We start from the raw sequence: 24,001 nt of genomic DNA on the forward strand, positions 1-24,001 counted from the left end.
CTCATTAATACCGCGTTTTGGGTAGCCGCAAAGAAATCTTACTTAATAGCAAAGTACTCAGCCCACAGATACAAGAAACTTGGCAAAGGCCCCAATGTCTCCAGAACATAGATATAGTGTCCTCCAGATTTTGAGATTCTTGTTCCAAGTTCTGCATAGCACAAGGCACCTGGAATAGATGGAGTAAAAATGCATTTAGTAAATTGACCCATAGAATTACCACTGCATATAGAATTCATTGAGAATTAAAGGAATCGGTTTAAAATGTACTAAGAACACAGAATGTAAGAGTTTTACTATACTGGGTCAGACCATAGTCCAGGCTACCCACCCAGGATTCTCTCTGTGACAATGGGCCATACCAGAGCTTCAAGGGGAGAGAAGAAAACAGGCAATTTTGGAGCAACCCATTTCTGTCTTCGAGACCCAGCTTCTGGTAGTCAGAGTTTTAGGATCACCCCAAAGCTTGGTGAGTCATCCCTTACTCTTTGGCTAGTTAGCATTTATGGACCTAGCCTCATTAATTTTTGAAGGTTTTTTTTTTTAACCCAGTTGTACTTTTGGCCAACCCAACACCTTAGTCGAGTGGTGCTTAGCTTTTATATAAATAACAATTCTGTATTCGCTTTCTCAGCATGATTCATGATTTTATAAACCTCTATTATATCTCCCTTTTGTTGTCTCTTTTCTATGCTGAACAGCTCTGATCTTTTTAGCCTCGCCACGTACGGAAACTGTTCCATACCCTTGATCATCTTTGTTGTTCTTCCCCGACACTTTTCAGATCTACTCTTTTTTTTTTTGTGAGATGGGGTGGCCAGATCTGGACATAGTTTTTAAGAAGTAGGCGCACTATGGATTTATATAATGGTTCTGCAATACTTTCTTTCCTTTTCCTAATCATTCCTCACACAGTTAACCTTTTTGCTGCTGGTGTACATTGGGTGGAAGTGCTCAGAGAACCAGTCACTATCTAGTTGCTATTATGTAACACAAAATATTAAGGATTTTAGTGCAAATTCCTTTATTTGAAATTATGTTGTTTCCAGGGGAGATCTATTTTCATTTGGTAACACATGCTTCTGAGTTTAATGGTATACCTTCTCCACCGACTTTACGTAGAAAAGGGCACAGAAGGAAGTTTGATTTTGTCTCAGAGATTTACTTTAAAACACTTAATCTTTCACTAGCTCTAAGCCTCAGACATACACACATCTTCAAATATAGGTGAACCCAAGACATGGAAACATCTCTCTGAATAGAGCCATAAAACAGCTACATAAGAAGAAGAAAAAGAACCCTTCATACAGAAGAAGGTAGAGAATTTCTCATCAAGTGGTTCAAATACTCTATTTCTCCTTCTGTCATCTATGTAGATAGCTTTTAAAACTGGCTTCCTCTATCCCAAATGTAAACCCCTTGAGAATCTATCTACACACAACTCCTGGTCAAAGCATAACAAACTTGGAGCTGCACACACAGAAGCAAGAAAGGGAGGGAGTCTATCTGAGAGTTTGCCCAGAGTGTGGTGGGGAAAGGAATACCTACAAGCTTTTTTGTCTTGCAGGCTCTTAGAAGGAAAAGAATATGGATAAGAACATAAGAACGGCCATATTGAATGTAAGAACAGACCAAAGATCCATCTATCCCAATATCCTGTCTGCCGACAGTGGCCAATACCAGATGCCCCAGAGGGAGGGAACCCAACAGGTAATCCTCACGTGATCTCTCCCCTGTCACCCATTTCCAGACAAACAGAGGCTAAGGACACCATTCCTACCCATCCTGGCTAATAGCCATTGATAGACCTAACCTCCATGAATCTATCTAGCTCTTTATCTATCTAGCTCACTAGGTAGTGGGCAATCAGCTGATGTGACCTGAATTAACTGTATTTTTGTTAAAATGACTCTGGAGATATAACAACCTAAAGAAACACCCTTATATCAGTCAATGGACAGTAATTTCCAAGAGATCAGTGATCAAGAAGAATATGTTACTGAATTGAATTGAATTTACTAAGGGATGAGGCTGGATAAATGTGAAACCAGGAGACTGTTTTGGCTCGGAGGGGTCACGCACAAAGGTATCGCACTTTATATATGCTCAGCCTTTTAAACAACTAACTTTTCAACATGACAGCCACTTATATCCTTGCTTAGGAGTTCTCGTCTTTTTCTTTCTGAGCACCCCGCCGCTCACCAACAAGCTATAAAAATTCCACAACCCACCTGTGCCACACCTGTTTTTTTCTACATATAAACGTCAAGAGTGGTGTTAGGGGTTAGAAAGCAGGACAATTGCCTGGGGACCCATGCCACACGGGGGCCCTGTGAAGCTAAGTTGTTCAGACTTCAGCTCTCTGCCTTGGGCCCCAGCAAATCTAATGCTGACCATGCCCAGAAGACCCTTGAAACTGCTCACAACCCCCCTCCCTCCTGGGGGCCCGCAGCCCTTGTTGAGAACCACAGTGCTAGGAGATCACGGTGTCCATATGCTAGAGGGCTCTCTGACCAGCCCCAGAAAGGACCAATGGCTTGCCCAAGTCCATTTCTGACCCTTGTACAGTTTACACATAAAAACTCAAGAAGTAACAATAGACAAAGTGATTCCCATGACTAAAGCAGGCCCCAGAGGCTTCTCCCTTGGCGGTCTCAGCCCTGGAGAAAGGACAAAACTGGCCCCCTTCCTTAAGTCTCCTGCGGGATCATGTGACTGACAGGCTAATCTTTTCCTTTCTGTTTCACCCTGTCACCTTGCCATGAGATTGTCTTTCTAACAACATAGTTGAATTAGCATGACCTGTACCACCGTCATATGGCATGATGATCAAAATTACATGTTGTAACGAATGTATGAGTGCATTGTAACAGATTCATACGGCCACAAACTCTCTTATTTTGTAACTTGAGCCTTAAAGTCTAAGCTTTTGGAGCCAAAAGTTCAGAATTCTAACCTCTGAGTTGCATGTGTACAGCTTAAATGGGGGGGGGGAGGGCGCGCACAGGAGCCAGCCCAGCATAACGAGGGCCACAACAGCATAGTTGGCAGCTGCTCCTCAGGAGCTGCTGAGGGCCACACTGCTGGTCAGTGCCTGCTCCCTGAGGCTGAGGTGCTTGTTGTCCCCCTGTGGCCATTTGTGAGTATAACTGTCCCTGCCATCGTACTCCTCCCTTTCCCTTTGCTGCAAAACAATTGCATTCCATACACATCCCATTATCCTGGCACAACCAAACTCTGACCTTGCTTTAAGTTATGATAAGAGAAACTTTCATATCAAACTTGGTGGTCTTAGCTCTTACTGTTTAGGAGGAGTTCTTGAACAAATGGACCCACCGACAGACAAAATATAGATTAGATATAGATATAGATATAGATATAGATATAGATATAGATATAGATATAGATATAGATATAGATATAAAAGATTTACCTGGCATTTCTCAGGTCCTTAACTCAAATAAGTTTTTTTCCCTTCATTTAAATCATTGCTCTGGGGTGGGGCAAGGGAATGCAGGGTACCCCAGGGAGAGAGAACAACCCCAGCCCTCTCTCACTGCAGCAGCAGCTTGGGGCCAGGTGAGACACATCAGATAAACAAACACATAAAACAGATACATTTTCTGAAATATATAGTAGATCCTGTCCTTTTCTCCACCCCTGCCCTCTGCTGGCCCAATGGGATTATAGCAGTCCTAGGTCCCACCTCAGGCTCCTTGCTGCCCCCCTGTGGTCATTCAACAGCATAACCATCCCTCCTACCAAACCTCACCCTTTCCATTTTACGAGAAACAATTGAATTTCAGGCACATCCCATTGTCCTGGCACAACCAAATCATGACCTTACTTTAAGATAAGAGGAAGCTGCACACCAAATTTGGTGGTCCTAGCTCTTATCTAGCTTTAGGAGGAGTTCTTGAACAAATGGATTCACAGATGGATGGATGGGCACACAGACACACAAACTCTCATAGATATAGATTAGATATAGATATAGATATAGATATAGATATAGATATAGATATAGATATAGATATAGATATAGATATAGATATAGATATAGATATAGATATCCTAATTGAGGATGCTGTGGAAACATCAAGTTTGAAATTTCATCCATATATAGAGAGAGTAAGGTATAAGTTTAACATCTCCCATAATACAAAACATTACATATGATAAACACTAGAAGAAAGAGTGACAATTGTTGTGAGATCTATCATTGAATTTCCTAATTTTTGTGGTAGTGTTCTTTTAAACTTTCAACCACAGCATTGCAACAGAGATTTCTTTGCACTTAATTTTCCTGAATTGTTTGGTTTTTAATTGTGAAGAAGAAAACAAATTTAAAGTCACATACTGAAATAAAACACCCAGCGTGTCTCCCAGTCCCCCAGAACACTGAGATTTTCCATCTAGCATTCTTGACTAGAATGCTAACCTTCCATGTGTCTAAACATTCCATGATAACTGTTCCCATGCCTGCGCCCGCATGTGACACCACGTTCATAGATCCTAAGTCTTGGGTTTTCCCCAAGTCCCTCAGACAAACCAGTTAAAACAACAGATCCTTGGAACCCTGTGGACACAGGAACTTGCTTTGGCTTCAGTTCTATGGCATTAGGAAACAGGCGTTTGGTCCAACTTATTTTTCCTGGAGAAGCAAAGCTAGGCCTTTGTTATAGATGTATATTATTCACTAGTTTCTCCACCTACCAAGCATTTAACAAGAAAAGTAAAGCAACTCAGCACCCACCAAACAGAGAGAGAATGCCACAGGCAAACCAGACAATTAAGGAGACACCCAGGTTGCCGGAGTTTTTCAACACCCCTTTTGGAGAGATGAAGATGCCGCTGCCCACCATGCTGCCAATGAGGAGTGAAAAAGCCCTCAGCAAAGTGATCTTTTGCCTCAGAAAAACAGCCTCCTCTTCTTTCTTGGCTTTGCTCATGGCCTCTACAATTTCAGAGCAGGGGTGGGCGTTGAGAAGTCAAGGATTCCTCAAGAAGAGGTGCTACCACAGGGGTCCTTTTCAATCCCACAGTCAACAGAGCTCACCTGTGGTAGGGGAAGAGAAAGTCAGATTTGTGGAGATTCTGTGGGAATGAAGCCACCTTTCCAAAAGCCCATCAAAATTGGCTGTATTTACTCTCCTCACCCATTGTATACCCCTTGGCAAATAAACCCAACTGTATAAAACATGCTACACAATCATACAATCTCTTAAAGTCAGATTAGCGCTCTACACATCATTGGTTAGTTAGTTTTGCTTCTCCTGCTGCAGAAGAGCATAACATACTGAGAAAGCTGCACATAAACAGTCTGTTAGGCCAAGATTTTCTAAAATGACTAGTGAGTTAGTGTAGGGAATGATTCCGGACACAGTGGGTGCAGGTGAAAACAAGCAGATGATTTATTGGTTCACATAGCTGGTGGAGTACTCATCAGGGGGTTAGGCTGGTGAGCACTAACTTAACCAAAACATACATTAGATTATATAGGTAGCAGATGGACGAAGGAGAAGTGATTTGATAGGTCTAGCAGTGGAAGTGAGATATGCACATAAGCCAACGAGCTACGAAAGTTACACAGTATCTCTGCCCATTGCCAATTAAACGGGTTATCACTAATACAGGTAGTTATTCCTAACAAGCTAAATGAGCCAACATAAACAAAGGCACATTGATGGTCATTTTGTCAGCCAGAAATATAATGCGTCTCCTGCAGGGGTGGTATTGTCTTGGCGCAATCTTTGGGATCCAAGCTTATTTTCTAGGAACAAAGCAGACAATGAACAACAATCCCATGTGGTTGTTTGGTACTGGCCTTATCAAAGTGAGGCCCTTTTGAAATGTAGTTGCCAGGACGACCAGAGTCAGGTTAACTGCTGTCTGTGTGCTTTCCAGGCCTTGCCTAATGATTTAGGATTTGAGTTGTCAGTTCTCAACAAGATACCATGGATTGCCTCAGTTTACCCTACAGTTCCCTCCTTTTGACCTTAGGGTTCTTTAACCCAACAGGTTAAATACAACAGTATCAGGGGTTTCTAATTTACTTTGGAAGCACCAGTACAGCACCAGCACTGTAATGAATGTTATAATCGAAACTCCGCACATAACTTGGCAAAAACGATTCAAATCCATTCCCAAAGTATTTCGTCGCCAGTTAAGGCGCTGCCCATGATGATAGGTTTTACCTCTACTGCCTGGTCAAGTGCCACAGAATTGGTGTTGGGCATAGTAATGAGGGTGTCATAAGGAGGAGGGAGAAAACTTGTTCATCTTGGCCTCTGGGGATAGAACAAGAAGCAATGGGCTTAAACTGCAGCAAGGGAGGTTTAGGTTGGACATTAGGAAAAACTTCCTAACTGTCAGGGTGGTCAAACACTGGAATAAATTGCCCAGGGAGGTTGTGGAATCTCCATCTGTAGAGATATTTAAGAGTAGGTTAGATAAATGTCTATCAGGGATGGTCTAGACAGTATTTGGTCCTGCCATGAGGGCGGGGGACTGGACTTAATGACCTCTCGAGGTCCCTTCCAGTCCTAGTATTCTATGATCCATGGCATTTCCCTATCTGTGTGTACCTCAGACGGCCAACCCCGATATGTCTTTGGGCATCGGCCACCAACTCCTCAATCTTTGCCTGCAGGGCCAGTAAACCCTTTTGGTACTTATTTCTGCAATGCCACTCAGGATCTCATGTTCGGTTACCCATCATCGCCAAAGTGTGGTAGAGTCGTGTCCCATCCACGGTCAGGATCACCTGGCAAGGGACTGTTATGCACACAGACGGATATGTAGAGGGGCAGGATGGAGTGATCTGTCTGGGTAGTCAAACACCAGTAGGTACCGTTTATTTGGACCAGCTTGGTGTTCATTTGTTTCTCTGTGACAACCACATCAAACCTAGGCAGATTCATCATGATGTTAAATGGGCAGGCACACAAGATTTCCTTATCAAAGTGGGTGCAACAATCCCTGAGGTATAGGGAGACCCCACACTTTCAGAAGAAAGAGTTACTCACCTTGTGCAGTAATGGTGCTTCTTCAAGATGTGTCCCTGTGGGTGCTGGTACGTTTATGTTCAGGTAAATGTTGTGCCAAGTCCTGGAGTTTGGAATAATTTGCAAGATCGTAATCCGCAAGCATTGCCATATAGTTTGCTGCTTGAAGGTGCAGAGTGGTAGACTAATAGACCTTACGGCCCATAACGTTTACTCTCTTGTGGTCTCTATCCTGTGGCGTCGTCTTAAGGTTAAGTTGTCTTCCTGTGACGAACCAAATCCACCACTAGAGAAATAGGTGGTGGATGAGTGAAAAGGAAATTTCCATCCTTTGGCACAATAAAGTACTTGTGGTCAGCCTTCTTGTTGGTAGGGGGAATAGACGCGGGAGTCTGCCATATGTTATCAGTTGGGTCCATAATGGCCTCATCCATAGGGATTGCCAGACGAGAGGTAGTGGATGGTTCTAGTGTACGTAGGAGCTTATACTGTTTAAGTTGTACCTCCTGTAAGTCCAGTTCCTGTGCTAATGCCACCCTCTTGAAAAGGTCATGAAATTTTCTCAAGTCAGCACTGGATGGTGGAGGCTTCATCAGGTGAGGCTGCTTCATCAGGTGAGGATGAGGAATTATGTAGAGGAGACCTGTCTTCACCCTCTGAGAGAGAATCTTGTATCTCAGAGCAACTTGGGGAATTTGGCTCTGTAATGGACACAGTAAGAGGTGGCGAAGCTGGTGGTCTGGAAATTGTTGAAGGAGGCTGATGATGACTTCGCTTTGGTTGTGGCTCACATGGTTGCCATTGAGTAGCGTATGGCAGTGGTGGGTAACTATATTGTTGTGCATACCATGGTGGTGGCAGAGGTGGGTATGCGTAATGTGTGACCGGAGGCTGCCAAGTCCTGTGCACAGGAATAGAATGTTGGCAGGAGAATCTGCTCCTGGGTTACGTGCCTGCATCACTCGGAGACCGTGAGATGTGAGACGATCTGCAGGAATGTATTGATTGTACTGAAGAAGCTCGTGAGGTCAGTGCCAGCGGCAAGCGGCTCCATACCGGGAAGCAGTCGTGCACAGTATGCTGGCTCGGTGCCGAGGTGTGGGACTTGCTCGGTGCCGAGCAGTCCGGGGGCGGCATGTCAGTGCGGGGCTTTTTCACAGCTGGTGGTGGTGCCACCGACCAGTGCTGTGGCTCTTTTGGCACCGTATGCTCCTTATGGCCCACCGGTGCGGCCGGTGCCCAAAAGGAGGTTGGTGCCGTTGACGCGGGTGGTGCCAATGCTCTTTGTCTCGCCTCCCAATGCGCTTGTTTGTGCGGTGCCAGTGTCTTGGCCGAAGCTGTACCAGACAGGCCCGGTTTATCCTCGGTGCTAACCCATGAGGCTCAGGGTGCCGAGGGTAGCAAGCGGGTTGGGGAACGAGCCGTTCTCGATGCCACTGGGGTAAACAGAGCAGAGGCACATGACTTAGCCGTACACTTGGTCAGAGAGGCCATTTCTGGAGCCACTGGTGGGTCATCCGATGGAGGTCGGAAAGACTTTTCATAAAGGATCATTTTCAGCCTATTAGCTCGATCCCGACGTGCTCTGGTGATCAATTTTGAGCGGTGCTGGCATTTTTGAGTCTGGTGGGATTCGCCGAGACACTTAATACAATTGGCATGTCCATCAGACACGAGCATAGCATCCCAGCATGTCTGACACCTTTTAAAGCCGAGGGATCCCGGCATGAGGCGCGGGGAACAAGCGACAAGCCACAATGAGAGAAAATTTTTTGTTTGTTTGTTCTAACTGTAGACTGGGTGGGTAGTAGGGTGAAATAACTTGGACTCCAAGGTAACTATGGGAATTAACCAGGGTTTCAATCTATTTTTAACCAAAGATGAAGAGAGAGAAAGAAGCTCCGCCTGCTACCAAGGACAGTAAAGAAGGAACCAAGGAGCCATGCTGGGCGCACGCCTCACAAATTCCAATGACACGGGGGCGCTCTGGCGTGTGCGTGGTAGAAACAGCTAGAAAGATCTCCGGTCGCCGGCGCGAGGACACACCAGCACCCAGAGTAGAGCACCAACGAGGACCACTCGAAAGAGAATATTTGATGCCCTCAACTCTAACTATATGCTCTTTCTTGCTGTAAGTGGGGCTATCCAGAGGGGCTAAAAGGTGAAAGGTTATACTATGGCCTGTCAAGGTGGGCCTTTGGGTCCTCATGGATTCTCTACTTCCCCACTCCCATGGATAGGCACGGGGGAAATGGGGACTCACCACCTCCATAAGGGTTGGGGGGGGGGAGTAGTGGCTAAAGCTTGCCCTATTCTTTAATACTGGCCTTCTAATTCCTTTAATTTAGTTCCATTAATTAACAATTCAATTAATCTCTGGTCCAAATATCTGGTTAGGTCTAGTGATGTGGACACAGAGCTGGACAAATCCTTCAAACTATTCAGGATTAATCGTTAGCTTGGCTAGTGTCTAGGCCTCCACAGGCACTGGATATTACTACATTTACTAGCCTGGATACTATACAGTTTCTTTGTTCTTTGCCATAAGTGTTGCTGACAGTTTCCAGGCCCAAACCAGCCTGTGATGGTATCTGCTAAGCCCCGTTGCCGAATTAGGTGTTTACCAATTACCATTCCAGCAATCAAAAAGGTTTTCAGTTCCTGAAAAAATTATATACAGCGTTACTTTAGTGCTATATTAATAGTAATAATGACATTAAATTTTGTCAAATAGATGCTTATACATATCTTTTTTGTATTTGGACAATTTACTTCAAGGGACAGGTGTTTTATATTCCTTGGAAATAGCCAGGAAGCCTGTATTCACATATAACATTGGATTTGAAAGCAAGCCAAAAGTATTATCAACTCAGCCTTGAAAGAGACAGTGAAGTTCCAAAGCTTGAATTTCTAAAATAATAATTTGTTTCTAGGGAGTTAAATTAACCGTAAGAGTTGAATGCCCAACACAAGCACTAGCCAATTTGTGCCTTGTCTGTATGTAATTTTAAGCAAGAAGGCATTTAAAAAAAAATGAAATAAAACTAGTTCATTTGAAACCTACAAAATAGTTACAGGCAGTCCCCGGGTTGCGTACAAGATAGGGACTGTAGGTTTGTTTTTAAGTTGAATCTGTATGTAAGTCGGAACTGGCGTCCAGATTCAGCCGCTGCTGAAACTGACCGCCAGTTCTGACTTACATACAGATTCAACTTAAGAACCCCAAGCTTCCCCAAGTCAGCTGCTGCTGAAACTGATCAGCAGCTGATTCCAGGAAGCCCGGGGCAGAGCAACTCTGCCTCGGGCTTCCTGTAGTCAGCGCTAGTCAGTTTCAGCAGAAGCTGACTTGGGAACGCCTGGGGCAGAGCAGCTGGGGTGCTGCTGGGTTGCTCCAGTACTGCCGCTCCTCGGTGCTACTGGACCAACCCAGCAGCACCCCATCTGCTCTGCCCCAGGCGTCCTGATTCAGCCGCTGCTGAAACTGACCAGCAGCGGCTGAATCAGGACCTGGGGCAGAGCAGCTGGGGTGCTGCCGGGTTGGTCCAGTAGTGCCCAGAGCGGCGCTGCAGGACTAATCGGCAGCGCCCCAGCTGCTCTGCCCCAGGGTCCAAAACAAAAGCCTGGTCTGCTGGGGGGGGGGGGCACACTAGCTGCGCCCCCCCCCCCCCAGCAGACCAGGGACACGGGGAGCAGAGCCGCAGCAGCAGCGGGGTGCCGCGCCTCTGAGGCTTTGCTCTGGCAAAGCCTCAGAAGCGCAGGAACCCGCCCGGTGCCCCTGGTCTGCTGGAGACGGTCTCCAGCAGACCAGGGGCACCGGAGCAGCTTACGAACGGGGTTTCTCGCCCCGGAGCTCTCAGGTAGCAATCCGCCACCTCGACCTCCAGGGCGAGAAAGCCCCGTTCGTAAGTGCGGATCCGACATAAGTCGGATCCGTGTAAGTCGGGGACTGCCTGTACTATATATAGAGCTCATTCTTTTATGCAGTTAACCAATTAAGTTTCAGTAGAATTCCTAATTTCTCCTTTGCAGATTTAACAAAAGTGTTTGTAGCCAAATAGTTAAATGTGATTGTTTCTTTGCCTAGATGATTTGCACACTTCTTAAGAAAGAGGCTGCAAAGAAACGAGGTGTCATTTTAAAAGCAGGTTTCCCTTCACATACTACAACAATCGCTTAATTCCTTCCACACTCCCATGAAGTCCACTTCTCATCTTCACATACCCCCAATCACTTGCTTTGTCCTTCCAAAGAAAATGTTCCTCATTCCTAGTAACTTTCCACTGTCTGTCCTACTTTCCTTATTCCTTCCACTATGCCCATGATAGGGCTCCAAACCTTTTGCCTTCCCCTTTAACATGCTTTTTCTTTCTTATGGTCCATCCTGATTCCTGCTAAATGACTTTTCCCAATGACACAAGTTTGTCCAATATTAATTTGGTAAGGAGGGTGGGCTTTCCGATGAGCCCCCCACACCTCCTGATTCTCTTCAGTAGGTAAATCCGAATGTTCATTATTGCAGTCTGCTATTACTAATTTTAAACTTCTTAGTATAGGGTTTTCATAACATCCATGCTGCAGCAGAGTCTGCGGTTTTTATTTTTGACAGTGAAATTAAGAGATTGTAAACGTTGTCAATTTACTTCAAAGTCTGTAGGGTTTCCTGAAAAGTTCATTCTATACCGGCTTTGGGGTTAACTACTTCCTTAAACTTGATAGGAGATCTAGGTTGTCAATTTGTGTCTCCTTATCAGGGGCCAACGATGATTACATCTTCAAATTCAATTGCCACTAGCTGGCTTAAGGAGGCTTTTAATTTACCTCCTCCCATGCCCTCGAGCCAAATATAATGGCATGTGAGGGGAAGGTTTGGCTGCTTATTAATAATTTGCCCAGCTGCCCTCCTGCCCCCGTTCATGTACTACAAAACATTATTTGCTGGCACGGAGCTTAAGAATCTCCTGGAGTTGCTTGAGTTGCTTGGCAGTTTCTCCTGCTCCTGTGTGATGTTCTGTGTGTCCTGTGAGCTAGGGGCGCTCCTGCTCGGCCACTGTCCTGCCTTACCCCCTCCGGGGTGGCAGCATTCTTCCTTAATGTGGCCAATCTTTTTGCAGTTGTTACAAAGTTTGGGCTTCCTTTTGTGCCCACAGTCCTGTGTTATGTGCCCCAGCTTCCCGCAGGTGTAGCAGAGAGTAGCCTGGATTGGATGGATTGTGGCCGCTGCCTTTATAGTGTTGATTGAAGCTACTGTCTTTCCCTTCCTGTTCTGTAAATCGATATTCCACTTCATTATGTATGTGTATGCGTTTCCAACCAAAATGCCTAGGGCCAATACAACTTGATGGTCGGTGGACATCCCTTCCTTCAGAATTTGGAGGAACACTTCCCCTAAGCTGGCAAGTTTATTCCAAGACTCAGGCTATGTCTACACTGGCCCCTTTTCCGAAAGGGGCATGCTAATTTTCAACTTCAGAATAGGGAAATCCGCGGGGGATTTAAATACCCCCCGCGGGATTTAAATAAAGATGTCTGCCGCTTTTTTCTGGCTTGGGGAAAAGCCGGAAAAAAACGTCTAGACTGGCCCGATCCTCCGGAATAAAGCCCTATTCCGGAGGATCTCTTATTCCTACTTTGAAGTAGACGCTTCTACTTTTCCCCAAGCCGGAAAAAAGCGGCGGACATCTTTATTTAAATCCCGCGGGGATATTTAAATCCCCCGCGGATTTCCCTATTCTGAAGTTGAAAATTAGCATGCCCCTTTCGGAAAAGGGGCCAGTGTAGATGTAGCCTCAGTGTTTCGGTTTGGATCAAGCAGATTTGTTACTAGAGCCCATTTTTCCCGAGGGAAGATCTGATCCCTTTCAGTTATCTTTTGTGCCTCCTCTCTATCTTCAATGATGTGTGGGAATGGCCCATATGGGACTGGGCATAGAGAGGGGAGGAGGGGGTGATGTTGTGCTGAATTTCCCCCGAAGCTTGGGAGAGGTGGCGTAGTTGTTACGGCACCAGATGAGAAATCTTTACCTCTCACTCCTAGTGCATTCCTTTGGCACACAGGTGCTGCAGCTGCTTGTAAGTTACATTTCTCACTGCAGGAAGGATTTTTGCTCCTCTGAGCTTCAATCTCATCCCTCGGGGCTTTAATTTCTTCCTCTTTTAATGTGAGGGTTTTTAACAATGTTATTACTACTTTTTTGGTGTTTTCACTTTTTTTTTTTTTTTAATTCCCCACTTGATCAAATCCTTCTCTGGTGCTTATTTGTACAGGCAGTCCCCGGGTTACGTACAAGATAGGGACTGTAGGTTTGTTCTTAAGTTGAATCTGTATGTAAGTCGGAACTGACGCTGCCGGCGTCCTCAGAGGCTTTGCTCCCCATCTCCCTGGTCTGCTGGTCTCCAGCAGACCAGGGAGATGGGGAGCAAACCCCGTTCGTAACTGCGGATCTGACATAAGTCGGATCCACGTAACTCGGGGACTGCCTGTAGTCTAGATGTTCCAGTGGGATAGCTCCCCCTTCTCCCTGCCATGTTATGGCTTCTTTCTCTCTGCTCCTGCCTGTATTACTTGTTTGGGGTTTTTTCCTTCACTTTTTTCCTTTTCTTTTCCAATCTTGATTTGTGAGCACAAGCCCCCCAGATCAAGCGTTGTCGTTTTGGGCAGCTTGCCTCCCTTTAGATGTCACAGACACTGATACCCCACAATCCTGGGAATATTGGGAATCTCTCCCTCCCTTTTCTCTGTACACAGCTTTGCTGTTTCCCCCAGGGGATGAGTTTTCCCCTGCGTGGGTCGGCCTTTCCCTCCTATACTTCCGTATATAGCTTATACCGCATGGTCATTGTGCTTTTGGCACCCTCCCACTGCCGGCTTGGTTGGGGATCTGCACTATTCGAGGGTGTATACGTCATTGCCTGTTGGGGGGCTTCCATCAGGTCTTACAATGTTACGTGCAATGAGGGAGTGTACCGCCAGTTCGTACTGCCTGCCTTGCGTACCCAGTCAATTCTGAGCTTAATACGGCTTAGTACAGCTCAATAACTCCCTGGTGGTTTTATCCAGTCCCTCCGTAACAGCCCCTTAGCTCAAACGGTACACTGCCCTCTTGTGCTTGTCCCCTCAGGCCTGCTTCTATGCTTGGTTCACACACATCCAAGTGTCTCGTGCCTCAAACGGGAACGGATCCAGGATGTGTCTGAAGGAAAGGAAAGACTTCAAACTCTAGCCTAATGAGGTGATAAATAAACACACTCACCTTTCTTTGGGTATCAGTCTCCAATCCCCAATTAGCTCACAACTCCTGGATCCTGGATGAGCCTGCAAACTGTAGGGAATAATTCCGGACACACTGGGTGCAGGTGAAAACAAGCAGAGGATTTATTGGTTCACACAGCTGGTGGAGTGCTCACGAGGCTAACCCCCTGATGAGCACTCCACCAGCTATGTGAACCAATAAATCCTCTGCTTGTTTTCACCTGCACCTAGTGTATCCGGAATCATTCCCTACAGTTAGGGTGCCTTTGTAGTTCATTATGCAGCTTGAGTCGCCTTAAAGGGTCCCAATTTTCATAAACTGCTGAGCACTCTGACTTTGTAAATCAAACCCCTTTAATGCTTCAAAATGGACACCTATAAATTTAGGCCCAATAAAATCATTAGTCACTTTTGAAAATGTTGGCGTTATAAATGCTTTTTCTTTGGCAACAGTAGAGCAAAGGGTTTAGTTTAGTGGACCTTTTTTTGCTAACATATCCGGTACATCTGTTCTTGAGTCAAAATGGGCTACTGAGCCTTAAAAGTCAAAGCAATCTCTTTGGGCCCCAGAGGAGGCAGATTACCTACTACCATGCATGAGGAATAGGGAGTAACTTTATGAGTTTCCTAAGGCTCAGAAGGGTTGCTGGAACTGATGGTCTAAGGACTGAGGGATGGGGATTAATAATCTCAAAGGCTCCTATGCTGTGAATTGCAATACAGGCAGTCCCCGACTTACGCGGATCCGACTTATGTCGGATCCGCAGTTACGAACACGGACTGCGGGACCACGCGGTCCCGCCGCCCGTGTACTCCCCGGCAAGAAAAGCTGCTCCGCGTCTCCCTGGTCTGCAGACCAGGAAGACGCGGAGCAAAGGGGCGCGCCTGGGCTGCCCCCCTGCCGGCTTCCCCCGCGGCTTTGTAAAGCCGCGGGGGGGGGGGGGCTCGCACAGCGGAGCAGCCCAGGCGCGCCTTTACAAAGCCGCGGGGGAAGCCGGCAGGGGACTAGGGAGACTGGGAGCAAAGCCGCGGAGGACCCGGGCGTCGGGACCGCGGTGCGTCTCGGTCCGCCGCCCACGTCTTCCTGGTCTGCTGGGGGGGGTGCGCAGCTAGTACACCCCCCCCCCCAGCAGACTAGGCTTTTCTCCGTCGCCTGTGACAGAGCAGCTGGGGCGCTGCCGGTTGGTCCCACAGCGCCGCTCTGGGCACTACTGGACCAAACCGGCAGCATCCCAGCTGCTCTGCCCCAGGCGTCCTGATTCAGCCGCTGCTGGTCAGTTTCAGCAGCGGCTGAATCAGGACGCCTGGGGCAGAGCAGCTGAGGTGCTGCTTGGTTGGTCCAGTAGCGCCGGATCGGCGCTACTGGAGCAACCCAGCAGCACCCCAGGTGCTCTGCCCCAGGCGTCCCCAAGTCAGCTGCTGCTGAAACTGACCAGCGCCGACTACAGGAAGCCCGAGGCAGAGTTGCTCTGCCCCGGGCTTCCTGGAATCAGCCGCTGATCAGTTTCAAGTTGATTCTGTATGTAAGTCGGAACTGGCGGTCAGTTTCAGCAGCGGCTGAATCTGGACGCCAGTTCCGACTTACATACAGATTCAACTTAAGAACAAACCTACAGTCCCTATCTTGTACGTAACCCGGGGACTGCCTGTATATAACTGATGTTACAAGTGGACTGTCTTAGTCTGTATCTAGCTAATTTGTGTGGAACAGCTACAGCCTGGTAAGTGTCATTTCTCTGAAAGTAGAACTACAAAGCATGTGGGTCCCATATGCAAATGTAGGATTGGTTAAAGATTTATAAAATTGGTCTAGATGAAGAATGAGTTCTTTTGAGCACAAGTATTATTACTAAAATTTAAAAAGTGCACTTATCTTATTGGTTGCTTTTGAACAAAGCAGACAGGTTTACAATCCGTCCCAGATTCTCATTTCTTTCTGGAGTCTCAGAGCTGCGTGAAGTACATAACCAGTTGCTTCTTTGAGTTAGCTGTGAAATTCCATAGTAAAAAGAAAAGAAGCAGGATATAAAAATCAGATTTACAGGATAAGGATCTGAATCAACTCCTGAATGCTACAATTTAGCCACGTGGTCAGTCATGCCAATGCCAGCCAGGAATACCTGGAAATATAATGGACAAACACCACAGATTTCAGTAATGTGAAATCAACTGGGATTTGTTCTACAGGCTATTAGGGAAATAAAGAAACAGAAAGCTATTACCTACCATGTTAAATAGATACCTGGTACAGAGCAGCACCTGAACAAATTGTTCCAACTCTGCTTTCTGGTTGAATTAAATTCCTGCGCCTGACATTAAAAGGCAGCTATGTTAATCCTTGTGGCAATGCTTAAGAATAAGCACAATGTGCTTAATATAAAAAAAAAGAACAAAGCAGCTTCTTGTTCACCTTTTTACTTGACAACTGGCTCAAATCCTTCTTCCAAAACACAGAACCACTGCAGCTACCAACAGCATTGCTTAAAATGACAGCTCCATAGGTTGCACTTCACACCAGTGTTTCAAGCAATTTTACCAACTTCTCAGGACAGAATAAAGCGCTTCTCATCTTACCTACCAGCACTCAAAGCCTGGCAGAGAGTGAAGATGGAGAGAAAGCCAAACTAGGGTAAACGGAAAGCTTTATTTATTTGAATTACCATACTGCTCCTAGACACCCAATGTGATATGGGGACCCCATTGTGGTAGGCTCTCCAGCCACACACCCATGTGGTTTTCCAAGCTAACCAGGCAAAGTGCATGGAGCAAGGACTCTGTGGTGCAACAGATAATCTTTCAACTTCATCCCCTTGCTTTTCATACAATGAAAGATGTAACCACTGAGATAGGCTAACCAGACCAGCTCCTTTTCTTTTTTTCTTGACACTAATCTCTCTATTGCAATGCCCATTAGAAGACACTAAGTCCAACTAAAAACCAGCCATGAATTTAAGCTGGCTCATTGGTGTATCAAAGAAATGTGGAGACGCTTAATTGGACAGGCAGTGTTGTGGTATGCATATGTAATTGGAAAAATCTAGTTAGGAAAGCTGAGAGGCATTTGTTTATGAGACTGTAAGTAACACATGAAACAAGACTAAAGAAGAGGTCTGAATAGACTTACATTTGGCTTTTTTTTTTTTTAATTTACAAACAGACTCACAGCTTGCTGTCCTAGATTTAAAAAATCCTGGAGGACTTGTCACTGGAAAAATTAGATGTGAATTTGCCCTGCCAGATGCTAGTAATAAAACCAATGTGATTCTGAGCTTCAATACTAGAGTGAAATGAGTAATTCTTAATGAATCATTTATTTAAGGAATTTTCACCTCTTTCTGTTTGTCAATTGTCCACGCTCAGATTGGAATTTTCTCTAATTTCTTTCATTAAAATTACCAAATAATTATGGCAAACTATCCTTGGGCTGGGACATCTTTAATCCCCTTGACCTTGGTCCTTAAGCATTTTCTGTGTGTCCATCAGCATGTCACATCTCCTGCAAGAAGATTCCTTAGTCTATAACCTTTTCATAGACTTAGTGTTGGAAGAGACCTCAGGAGGTCATTGAGTCCAACCCTCTGCTAAAAGCAGTACTTATGTCCTTTTAATGAAGAATCCAAGATGAAATAGGTTCATCCCACCCATTCATCCCCCTTGGCAAGTGATTGAATTAAACTAAAGTTTGTCTTTAAAGCAGCATTTTTGTATAGCTGCCTCTTACCAGAATTTCTATTCTGTATCAAGTATAATTTTTTTGATTAAGCCCAGTCTGTCAAATAGGTCATTACAAGTATCCATTATTTTAATTCTAGCTGTATTGATCAGATTTCACTGGCCATACAGGTCATATGGTAATGTCTCTGTTCCTCAGTTGTCTTAGGATAACTGAATTTTAAATTCATGGCAGTGAGCACTTGCTTTGGTAATCTAATAATACTGCAGCATATTAATCAGAAGTGAATTTACTTAATATCTACTCTTTCCACAAAATGTTCCAGCCCTTAAGCTCTTTCACTCTATTAGCAAAAAGGCAACACAAAAGGAGAGTGTGTCTGATGAAAACAGAATACTTCACACTTCTATATCACCTGACATTAAAGAATCTCTTCACAAGTTTCCCTGTGAAGTAGTGAAACGTTAGTCCCCATTTTCAGAGTGAGGAAAACTTAGGCTGAAGATTTATCACTGTGGAACAAACAGGGAGTAGAACCCAGGATCCCTGGCACCCAGTTCCAGACAACACAGCCAACTTGAAGGTAAGCCAACTACTAGAGATAAAAGTGTTCAGAGATTAGCATTCCAGTTTGACAATCTCTGTTATGAGATGCTACCATGAGCAGTAGCACGAGTCCACGTGCACTGAAGCTGCTACACTTTCCCTTGTGACTTTTGTCCTCCTTCCACTCTCAAGAACAAGCCTCCTGCAGGGACTGAAACTATTTGTCCAGTTTTAAAATTGTTTTCTCAGCTGCAAAGGACGAAATTAAAAAACTGTCTAAACATTCCCAGCCGAGAGATCGCCCAGAAGAGCCTGAACCTCCTTCAAAGCAGAGCAAACCCTTCCTGAAATTCTAGTTCCTTAAACACGTCCATGCAAACCAAAAAAGTCAAACACAGGACTCCCATGTACTGTTAGAAGACGGTTTGTTTATAACTTGGGCCTCTTGCTGAGCAATGCTAAGGCTCCTCAAGGCTACATCCGGATAGAGAAACTCCTTTCCCAGCTTAGATTCAGATCTGACCCAGAGTGGTAGTGGTAACAAGTGTTGATGGAAGTTTGGTGGCTTATGGGAAGTGCCTTGGTGGTTTCAGTCCAGCTCCCTGGGTCCAGGCACCCTCCTCACAAGCACGTTACCATGAGCATCCCCTAAAGGCCAAGGGCTGAATGGGCACGGAGGCTGAACTATCTTCTCCCCATCTCCACAAGTAGACTTCTCAAAGCTGAGGCATAGTGGAAGGGCAGTACAGGGAAGCTTGCACAGCCAATGACCATGCCATACCTGTTGTTTAGCTAAAGGACTCCAGTCTTCTGAACTGATACTTTTGACCAGCAAATTAATTCCAAAAGCAATTAAAAGATTTCCAGCAACATCTGTCTTGTGAGAGCCAACGACATTACCCAGTAAGGCTGTGTCTACATTGGCATGATTTTGTGCAAAAGCAAAAACTTGCTTCCTGTCTACACTGGCGGAGAGTTCTTGCGCAAGAACACAGACATTCTAATGTGTGAAATCAGGGCTTCTTGCACAAGAAGTATGATGCTCCCACTCAGGAATTAGCCCTCTTGTGCAACTGTTCTTGCGCAAGAGGCCAGTGTAGACAAGCAACATGAATTTCTTGCACAAGAAAGCCCGATAGTTAAAATGGCCATTGGAGCTTTCTTGCGCAAGAGAGCGTCTACACTGGCACCAATGCTCTTGCACAAAAGCACATCTTTTGCGCAAAGGCACATGCCAGCGTGGACGTTCTCTTGAGCAAATACTCTAACGCAAAAACTCTTGCGTTAAAGAGTATTTGTGCAAAATCTTGCTAATGTAGACGTAGCCTAAGTGTCTAAAGCCGTCATGCATCCTGCCATCGGTACACTTAAAGACTGAACTCCCTGCCACTGTCAACTATCTTACCCAGATACTTAGTAGCTCTTCTTCTCCAGGAGAAACTTTTTCTTTGCATGAAGGAAATCTCCCACCCCTCCTTCAGTGCATTATATTGTTATTGACAGACATGCCACCTCTAATGAAAATCATCTGTCTACTCTCACTCTATCCCTGCAACAAATCCTGCTGCCAACTCTGTCCATATATCATTACCAGGGACACCATCACAGGACCTAACCACATAAGCCACAACCTCAGGGGCTCATATACTTGCACGTCCTCTAATGTGATATATGCCAACAAGTGCCAGCAATGCCCCCTGCCACATGTATTGGCCAAACCAGACAGTCTCTGCACCCAAGGATAGACAGACACAAATCAGACATCAGGAATGGTAACACATAAATGTGTAGGGGAACATTTTAACCTCCCTGGGCATTCAGTAATGGATTTAAAAGTAGCCATCCTTCTACTAAAGAACTTTATCACTCAGTTACAGAGGGAGACAGCTGAACTGAAGTTCGTTTACAAGTTCAGTACGATCAACCTAGGCCTGATTAATGAACTTAACTGGTTAATGCACTACACAGGCAATTTCCCCACTTTTGATATTCACATGTCCACATCAAATACTATGAATGAGACACATCCACGCAGTCTTAATTAGCTTCATTAACACTAGTCCTACAATTAACAGATTGGAAACTGGTAACAGCTGCTCTGCTTGCTCCAGCCCCTGGCTCCCTCACTGTGGAAGCTTGGGTGTTGGCTGCCTGGGAGCCCTCCTGCCTGGCTTCCAAATTCAGGATGCCTCTGCACTGCCAGATACTCCCCAGGCAGGGCAGGGAGCATAACTCCAAGCTGCACCCTACACGCTCTTGCTGCTTTCCCAAGTAGCCCAATAACAGCCAGCAAAACCCCTAATACCTGGCCCCTGCCCACAAAACCTGACTGCCAGGAGATGCTCTCCAAGGCTCTCGCTTGCCACGGCTTCTTAGCCCAAAGGTGGCACGTGGGGTGGTCAGGTGTCCCTCCCCCAGCACCACAAAAGTTACATTTAGCCTGGATCTACCTTTGTGAGCTGAGCTTTCTCCAACATCTTCTAGGTTCTAACTCAGAACGTTGGTCCTTTCCCCTGTGCTATAATAGAGCCTTTCTTCTGGCTCTGACCTTTGTTAGCCACTCACCTTTATTCGCTGACTTGGCTTCAGGGCAGACATCTAATTTCTAATGGCACTACCGCAGCTATGTACTAATTCGCTTGGTACTGCACCTGGCTCCTACTCAGACCAAACTCCTCCTCAGAACCCATCTCTCGAGCGCCTCTGTGCTGCCGGCCTCCCAGATCAGCTGGTATTGATTTATTACAATATAAGCTAAACACAACAGCCGCCAAGCAAGCGCATTTCCTTTTTAACCCCTTGAGGCGGTTCTTTCTTTGGTTCAGCACTTCCCAGGCTATTGCTGTCTGATAGACACAACTTCATCCACTGCTTTAGACCACGCTGCTGGGGAGTTTCCCTCTTCAGCACCCACTCTGGCCCTTCGCTGAGGCTAAAGCGACAGTGGCAGAATTAACACATGCCTTAGCTGCCAAGTGTTGAGACTATGGATTGTACAAAGCACAGACGACCTAAAGCTGGGGGAGTGCTGACAGCCTCTGTGGACCCCTGGGCAAGGTATGTGTGTGTGGGGGGGGGGGCGACACCACCCCCTGGAAGACATGGGGCCTCAGGCAGAAGGGGCTGAGTCAGGGCAGCCAACCCTCAGCACTGCCTGGAGTGTGGCATGCATCCTCCCTTCCCCAGCCCTCAAAACCACGTGGAGCAATAGCGCGCCCTCAGGAAATTGCCCCTTTGTGCCCCCCCCCACACACACACACCAGTGGGCTTGTCTGAAGCACAAATACCAGCTAATTAGTCTCTTATAAGGGAAGGAGGCAGAACAGGGATTCAAACCAAGGAGTTATTGGCTCCCACTTCCAGTGAACCAGATCTGTGGTTCTCAACCTTTTTTGGCTTGAGACCCATTTGTAAACAGTGCCCATGTAAATGGTTTGAGTGCCAGTAGTACCTGGCTTACTAATGACACACTAACACAAAACGTACTAAGTGCACTAGACCAATGTTTTTCAACCAGTGGTATGAGTACCCTCAGGGGTACTCAAAAGAAGTCTGGAGAGGGGAGGGGTACATCAACACAACTGAAATTTGGAGAAAACTGAATTTTTGTTTTAAGTTTTTTACAGGGCTTTATTATTTTTGTCCTTTTTACGCCCAAAAATTTCATTGCCCACCCAGTTATGATTAAATGTTGCAATGGTAGAAAAAATGTGTGTCTGAAAACTGTAGGTACTGAGAGTATTTTTTTTTAAAGGGGGTAACTTTATAAAAGAAAGGTTGAGAAACACTGCACTAGACCACAGGTGTGACTCCTGCAGCTCCTGTCCCCAGGGAGAGATGGGCTCAGAGGTTGCAGCACTGCTGAGGTTTGGCCCTGATGAGCCAAATTTGTCTACACGAGACTGCAACTGAATGCAAGGGGGTCACAGCACTCCTCGCTCAGATGTAGCCCAGCCAGTTCCCTGCCATGATCCCGGTCAGAAAGACAAGCCCAGCCTGGTCCAGGGGACTGAAGACTCCAGGAACCACTGCGGCATAGGGTGTGTGAAGTTAGCTCTGCAACATTCCCCTCTTTCCTCCCTCCTGCCTTCCATGAGACCCTTTGTCACATTCTGGTGATCCAGTTTTGGGTTATGACCCACGGGCTGAGAAGCTCTGAGCTAGACTACGTTGCCTCCTAGCATCAGAAAAGAGTGCAAACCCGCACACCAGCAAGGGGATGGGTGGAGATGGAGATGCCATGCCACACAGTCTGGGTCTGCTGTCAGAGCAGTGTGCGAGGAAGAGAAGATGCCAACGTTGGCAAAGCATCCCACAGAATCCTTCGGTACCAGTGGGAGGCTATTTGAAAAGGATGATCTTTAAGTATCAAACCAAAACAGAATATGAAGGGAAAACGTGCTCATGTTTTTGCACGGAAGTGTCGCAAGGAATGTTTTCTAATGGAAAGATGCCCACTCAGGGTGGCAAATCCACACACAATGGTTTTTACATTCGTGTATGAGAAACGGGAAGTGAAACGAACTCTGAAGAGAAAGTGAAACCACCACTTTTCATGGTCCACGCGGAGTGGAGTTCAGAGGATAAAGACGTAGCATAAGAGGAGTGAAAAAGTAAAACCTTCATCTGTTCTTCTGACAGTAATTAATGATTCAGGGTTGCCCAGACGTAACTAAATTTTGCCAGAACTCCAGTTAATTGAATCAGAGCAATAAGAACTGATTCCCAGAAGTGCCTGAACACCCACAACTCCACGTCAAGTTAGTGGGAGCTACTGGAGCTCAGCTGAGCATCGCACATATACAACACTGCCTATGCATTTATACAGCAAGTCACACTGTTAGAGATCCCCTTGGATTCCCTTCTTGATTTGGAGTTTGATCCAAATTCCAGTGAAGTGAATGAAATGAAATTATTCTCACTGACTTTGGGATGAGGGGGTTAGATCACACTATAAACTGGATGCAGGGAGATGCTTGATGGATACCTATCATCACTTGGATGGGATGTTACCTCTGGAAGTAAAGCAGTCCATGCCTCACTACTTGTCTCCCTGGCCTCGTTTCTCTGTGTTGTTTTAGCCTGTGTTCCAGGTACTGACCTGGAGCCTCTTCTCTTGATTTTAGACTGTTTGTCTTGCTCCTGCACTTTGAGCCTCATTGCTGGCTTGTGAGCCTAATTGCATCATTAAAGGAAGGTAAATTTAGAAAAATACAAGGAAACGCAAACACTGCTTCACACACTGTACAGGCAGCTGCGGGAATTCACTGTTGCCGGAGGTTCTCTAGACCCTCACTAGATTTAATAGAAAAACAAATTACTCCAGGACCAGGAACTGCATTTTGTAGATATACAGGTTAAGACAAAGGGAATCAAGTCTCATTCTTCAGAGGCTAATTGGATTGTCTAGGGTGGCGGAAGGAAATGTTTCCTTTGCCTACATTGCACAGTTGGCTAGATCTACCTTGCACAATTCAACTTGTCTAGGGCAAATAAAAACATCATTTTCCCCCATTGTCACCATGC

General features: G+C 45.8%; 1 protein-coding gene across 4 annotated transcripts in view; it reads right to left on the reverse strand.

Moving 5' to 3' along the window:
- LOC102452679 (cystine/glutamate transporter-like) overlaps nucleotides 1-24,001 on the reverse strand; it is a 73,199-nt gene that overhangs the window by 21,609 nt on the left and 27,589 nt on the right. For 2 of the 4 annotated variants that reach the window (XM_075939634.1, XM_075939616.1), the window contains exons 1-4: nucleotides 21,041-21,197; nucleotides 16,129-16,244; nucleotides 4,757-5,060; nucleotides 43-169 (exon numbers count right to left, since the gene is read on the reverse strand). In XM_075939634.1, the coding sequence (XP_075795749.1) occupies nucleotides 43-169; nucleotides 4,757-4,952 (323 nt within the window). In that variant the 5' untranslated portion in view covers nucleotides 4,953-5,060; nucleotides 16,129-16,244; nucleotides 21,041-21,197. Of the gene's footprint in view, nucleotides 1-42; nucleotides 170-4,756; nucleotides 5,061-7,028; nucleotides 10,175-16,128; nucleotides 16,245-21,040; nucleotides 21,198-24,001 lie in introns of those variants that run through there. The other 2 variants (XM_075939623.1, XM_014578723.3) reach the window with 2 other exon arrangements.

This window comes from Pelodiscus sinensis, chromosome 1 (genome assembly GCF_049634645.1).
Source record: "Pelodiscus sinensis isolate JC-2024 chromosome 1, ASM4963464v1, whole genome shotgun sequence".
Taxonomy (NCBI): Eukaryota; Metazoa; Chordata; order Testudines; family Trionychidae; genus Pelodiscus; species Pelodiscus sinensis.